Source organism: Cotesia typhae, unplaced genomic scaffold, assembly GCF_013202065.1.
Source record: "Cotesia typhae breed Kobodo isofemale line unplaced genomic scaffold, CoteBio_Ctyphae contig_5, whole genome shotgun sequence".
Lineage (NCBI taxonomy): Eukaryota > Metazoa > Arthropoda > Insecta > Hymenoptera > Braconidae > Cotesia > Cotesia typhae.
In genome coordinates this window covers 10,712,130-10,718,219 of record NW_027423757.1, presented here as the reverse complement: position 1 = coordinate 10,718,219, position 6,090 = coordinate 10,712,130, and the positions used below count along the sequence as shown (strand labels likewise).

At 32.9% G+C, this 6,090-nt stretch overlaps 1 protein-coding gene across 3 annotated transcripts; it reads right to left on the bottom strand.

Annotated features, from left to right (window-relative positions):
- Positions 1 to 441: 441 nt before the first annotated feature.
- LOC141530383 (uncharacterized) lies at positions 442 to 5,458 on the bottom strand. Of its 3 annotated transcripts, none has more exons than XM_074247446.1 (4): positions 5,270 to 5,457; positions 4,960 to 5,097; positions 1,424 to 4,845; positions 442 to 1,343 (listed from the first exon to the last, which is right to left on the bottom strand). In XM_074247446.1, exons 2-4 carry the CDS (start codon positions 5,075 to 5,077, stop codon positions 1,128 to 1,130), a joined length of 3,756 nt encoding a protein of 1,251 aa, XP_074103547.1. In that variant the 5' UTR covers positions 5,078 to 5,097; positions 5,270 to 5,457; the 3' UTR covers positions 442 to 1,127. The 3 variants fall into 3 exon arrangements, with proteins under 3 accessions (XP_074103547.1, XP_074103548.1, XP_074103546.1); XM_074247447.1 differs by having other exon boundaries at positions 1,424 to 4,852; positions 4,966 to 5,097; XM_074247445.1 differs by having other exon boundaries at positions 1,424 to 5,097; positions 5,270 to 5,458.
- Between the last annotated feature and the right edge of the window lie 632 nt (positions 5,459 to 6,090).

Genomic DNA, 6,090 nt, shown 5'->3' with positions numbered 1-6,090 from the left:
TTTTTTTTCTTTATATATACTTATTTATAAATATAATTATGGTATTAGTACTTATATTAGCGAGGATTTTTTTTTATACTTACAAAGACGTCGGCGAGTTCCGTCGCGTAAATTTATATTTATTTTTCTACTCTGCGTATTTATATTTTAAATCCAATATTAACTGGCCATTGTATTTCAAGCACGTTATTATATTATTTATTGTACGTAAAGACCGGTCTATTGACAAAGGATTTTTTAAAATAAAAATTTGATAGATTGTACAAGCTTAAATTTAACTTATCAAGATTGTCCTTAAGGCACGCGATGAATGTAACTTATGAATAAAAATTAGTCAGCTTATGTTTGTCTCACTGGCATACTAATTAGCACGATTGTTTTTAATTTAAAAATCTAATTAATATAAAATAACGGGATTTAAAAATAATTATTATAAATAAGTTATAGTTAAATGTTTGTTTAATTCAAATTGTTTTGTGTAACAATGAGCGCTTGGATTTAATATAAAATAATAATGTATCCTTATCAGAATAATGAGTAAGCTTAAAGATAAACATTGGCCATGTTTCTGTTAGACATTATTGCTATAATAAGCTTTGTACCATGACCACCGATAGTAGAATAGTAGGCACTACCAGACACCAACAATTTTAATATCTCTATAATTAGTATAAAAAGATTTAATGATTATATATTTTTCTCTTTGCGATTTATTTTAACACCACATTATACACGTGCTGTCATTTGTTCATGCTTTTTAAACTAAAAATTATTTTAAATAAACATTTTCATTTTCAAACAATCAATATTATTTAAAAATATTTTATAACTATTATTTATTGTTTTTACGTTTAACGTTTAGCACTAATTAAGATTAAGTATAAAAGATATTGCTCTTTTTTTTTTAAAAAAAAGTATTATGAACTCTAATAACTCTTAGTAGTTAAATGTTTTAAAGTAAGAAATCTCTTAAGAAAATTTTATAGAAATATACTAGTTTTTTTTTTTTTTTTTTTTTTTTCTTTAAATATATCCACGTAATAAATTAGTTTAAGTATATTCACAAACTTAATGTTTCTTACTCAATCTAGGAAATAAAAATTTATCAATAAATAAAGTTATAAAATTTACTCGACTACCAAATCAAAATGCTCTATTTCTGTAAATGAATTATTGATCATTTTAGCCCACTCATCTATTTGTTTATTTTGTTCTCGCTCGGCTTTGGTGAGTTTCTTTTTCTTTATCGGCCGTTCACGCTCCTCGTCATCGCTTTCTTCCTCTGAATCGCCACAAGACATCAGACGTTGACGACGTTTACGTTTGTAAGAAAATCTTGGAGGCTAAAATAATAAAATTTAAATTTATTTAAAAATTATTTTCAAGTGAAAAAAAAAAAAAAAAAAAAAATAGAAATAAATACCTCTTTATAGTGAATAACAGGTTCACTATCAAGAAATAGCCCAATAGGTTTATCGACATTTTCAGTATCGGCAGTTGAGAGATCAAAAGTGTCTAAAAATTTTTCTGGCTCAATAAGAGCTGCTGCAGGCTCGGCAAACTGATGTTCTCCAGCAAGTGGTGCTGATTGAATCTCAGGTTCCTTAACTCCATCATCTTGTTTATTAGATCTCAATATTCTATTAATTGCTGCTGTAGGAATTCTCGTCGCCGTTTTACTCTCCCCATCGTTGTTATTATGAATCACTACCTTGACTGTTCTAATATTTGCAGTGTTCACGACAGGTATTTTCTTAGGCACAGTAGGTTCAACAGCCGCTTTAACAAAGTCATACAAAGTATTCGCTTCATCAGACTCATCAATGTCATCAAATCCAAATGCATTTTCAACATTTGCTTCGTCTGTCTTGTTAGTCGTTTTTTTTATATTTACTTCAATGGGCGACGTATTTAAGTCGTCAAAAATACCATGAGCCGTGCTGATCAGAGTGCTAGTTGGTTTTTCAGGTAGATTTAAAAATCTATTCAAGTTAGACTGTTTTAAATTCCATGTCTTAGCTGGAGGATTATTTTTTTGAAATCCTGAAGGCCCTGGTTGGGGTTCAAAGTCTGGTTGAGGTTCAATCTCTGGATGAGTTTCAATGTCTGGCTGAGATTCAATCTCTGGATGAGTTTGAATATCTGGTTGAAGTTCAACGGCTGGCTGAGTTTCAATCTCTGATCTAGATTCAGTCTCTGGTTGAGTTTCAATTTCAGGTGGTAGCTTCTGTCCTGTTTTAGTTGCAGCAGAAGCAGAAGGTTCACTTGGAAAACCTTTAAACGGACCTTCAAGAGTTGAATCTTGTCCTATTTCAATTACAGCAGAAGCAGGAGGTTCACTTGGAAATCCTTTAAATGGACTACCAAGGCTTGAATTCTCAACAGGTTTATTACTAGGAAAACCTTTAAATGGACTTTCAAAGCTGCTGCCAACCGACCTGCTATTTTTTCTCGGCGTTTTGCTAGGACTTTGCAAATTCGGCGCTGAATTTTCCTTGTCTAAAGTTTCATCAGCCGAAGCATTCTGTACAGAAAGCTCTCTACCAATAACAGAAGCATTTGTAAGAGATAATTTTTCTCTACTGGCTGATCTGTTTTCATTGGGTACTAAAGACTGGGAAAGCTTTTTCTTAAGTGGACTCGTTGTCAATGATGAGTTACTTAATTTTTTCTTAAGAGGACTCGTTGCCGATAATGAGTTACTCAATTTTTTCTTCAGAGGACTTTTCGCTGGTGATGACTTATTTGAATTCGAAAGGTCAGTTCCAAACATCCGGGGAGACTTTGACGGACTGATTCCCGCTTGATTAATCCCCTTAAAATTATTAATATTAGAAATCTCAGTGCCGAACTTTCTAGGGGATTTAGAATTATTAATTCGCACATCTTCCGATGAAGTATTTAGCTTTGTGTTTGGATTTTCATCTTTAGCTTCTTCAATTTTATCCATATTCGAGCTTAAACGTTTGTTTTCAGCAGCTGAAGCCTTCCCTAACAGCGTAGTAAATTTCTTCCCCTGAGGAGTACTCTGGAAGACATTTTTCACACGAGAGAACGAATTACTAGGAATAAGACGCCATGGACTGCCAGCATCTTCAATAAACGGGGTAGGATTCGCCTTGGAGATCGGTGAGAGAGATCTTCTGATCAGAGAAGTGTCCAACATGGTCTTCATTTGCCTCGACGGCCTCTGACTGAATTGACGAGATCCTGAAGATTCTTTTTCTGTTGGCTTCGGCTGTACCGGAGTCGTTGTCCAATTGATACGATTTTCAGCACTCAACTCTTGACAAGAAATCATTACCGGTCGTGATTTTTTGGATTGCTCGTCCACAGTAGTAGAAGGTTCATTTTCAAAGAATGGCTCTGGACTTGGAGGATCGTAAACTTCTGCTGCTACTGTAATATGAACTTGGTTAGTTTCAGCAAGTTCTTCAGAAATTCTAGCAGGAACTACTGCCTTATTCTTAACAATTTTTTCTGTTGTTACAGCTGGCGGCTCCTCTGTTTTGTTAACAGTCTTCTTTGTTTTAGTTGCTGCTTTATTTCGTTTGACCGGAGCTTTGCGAGTAATTTTCCTTTTACCTACAATCTTCCGTTCCTTAGAATCATTCAAGTCATAACTAAATTCATAAATTTCATCTGGGCTGTTTTTTTTACTAACACCATCTTCCAGGATTTCTTTATAAACTGGTCCTCTTTTCTTGACAATTTTTTTGCTAGGCGAATTTTCATTACTCTTCTTCTGAGGCGGCCGAGCTCTCAGAGCTTTTTTTGAAATATTAGCTAAAGAGTCTTTCAGAGTCGTTTGTCTTAAACGAAAAGAAGCACTCATTCTTGGATCGGCAACTTTTCCACGAACTTTTTGACCCCAGACATTTTTTTGCTTCGCAGCCAACCTCTTTTTCTTCACAGGAGAGAGTTTATAATGAGCTGCAGGAACAATTGTTTTAAAGAATTTTTTCCCTGTTGGTTTGTCTGTTTTTTGAGTCTCGAGTTCATCAGTTTCAGGAGATGAATCTTCTGAATGATCATCATCAGCTTCATTAGCTAATTTTTCTTCATCTTTTAATTTATTTACTTCTTTAATCTTACGAGCTCGTGAAGTTCGTGTTTTAAAAGTTACACTGGCCTTCTTTTTATTAGCTAATTGTTTCTTAGCATCTTCAACCTTATTGTCAGCTGTTTCAGGAGATGAATCTTCTGATTGATCATTATCATCTTCACTAGCTGATTTTTCATCATCTGTTGGTTTATTTATTTCTTCAGTCTTACAAGCTCGTAAAGATCGTTTATTAGAAGTTACACCGACCTTCTTTTTATCAGTTGATTTTTTTTTAACAACTTTAGGCGGGTTATCGTTATTTTCAGGCATCGAACCATTTAATTCATCATCATCAGCTTCATTAGAAGATAAATTTTCCTCGACATCTTTTGATTCATCATCAGAATCATTTTTCAAAGGCTTTAATTTATCTTTAGCAGCACCAACTTTTTTAGCTCGAGTACTAACTTTTGATTTTAATTTTTGCTCGACCAGTTTCGTTCTTTTTTCCATTGGAAGTTTCTTTACAGGATTATTTTTACTTTTAGCAGTTTTATTCTCAACTGCTTTAACTGGTACATCATCGTGATCATCTGTGATAATCATATTGGATTTTTTACCAGAAGTTGAAGGCTTCAAACTGGCAATTTCCTGAACATCAGCCTTACTCCCTCTAGTTCTCGTTCTTCCAACCGCAGCTTTGACATCCTTCACCTCCTCAATCTTCTTCTGCCTCGTTTTCGTAGCTTTCACCTCAGACTTAGCGGCCACCTGATCACCAGCTTCCTCGTGCTCGATACCTTTTTTCAAAACATCATTTTTCGTGGGTGTTGTTATCAAATTAGTTCTGTCCCGCAGAACTGGCGATTTTAACACCGTTAACGCATTAACAGCAATCAAATTATCATCATTACCTTTTTTTTTCGCCGCAACAACTCTGGACCCCGCAGTACCACGAATTTTCGGCGACTTTGTCTCCTCAGGAACATCAATATTTTCTTTTGTCGTCCGCCTCGATCTCAGTCGAGGCATTTTGGCAAATTAAATTCCTCCTAAAAAAAAAAAAAAAAAAAAAAATAAATATTATTCAGTATGAACTTGTTGTTAAATAATTATTCATTTATTTTATTTTTAAAATATTTGTTTTGAGACCAATGACAACCTAACCTATTTCTTTTGTTATGGTCACAAGAAACAAGTTGAAACACGTTCACTGAAACTTACCAACAGTTTTTTTCACACACTTAAGTATAAAATAATTCTCAAGTCTCTCTGTAACTAATCTCAATTCAAAATTAATGGTAATTATTACTGAATATTACTTTCCCGCGTAATTGCGTTTAATAAACCGCAAAATACTGTTTTTATATAAGTCACAACTACGACGTAATGTAGTAAAAAGTTTTACCGCCAACCGCATTCGTTCATTAATTTTCTTTCTTTGACAATACAAACATGGTCGATGCGCAATTGCTTTGATTAAGGTTGACGCGCATTTAAACTGTTACATAGATGGCGCCAAAGTCGCAGGTAAATTCAAATAAGTTAATCAACGCAATTTTTTAATTTTTTAGTTTTTAAAGAAGAAATTAGTAAAAAATTAAAATTATAATTATTTTAATTTACAAACTTAAAAATTTTTTAATAAGCAAATTTTATTTTTCATAAATTTCACTTGTCTTTTTTAAAAATAAATATCTAAAAATATAATACTGAAGTTAGCAGTTAGTTGTTAATTTAAAGAATTTTTTTAATAAATTAATTACAATAAAAAAATGCTTTTAAAAATTTTCACTTCATATTTTAAAAATTTATTTTTAATAAAATAAATAATTTTTATTTTCACTAAAAAATTTGAACTTACCAGCTGAGGTTTTAAGCCTTCACTATAAACTAAATAAACTGGCGCTACAATCGAATGTGCCCTAAAAAATCAGCCGAGTGTCGTGTGTGTTTTACATGTAGTATTTTCGACAATGCAGCTCCATCTCGGCGGAAACCGCAGATGACAAGCTGGAAACAAATATTGTAAAAAAATATAATAA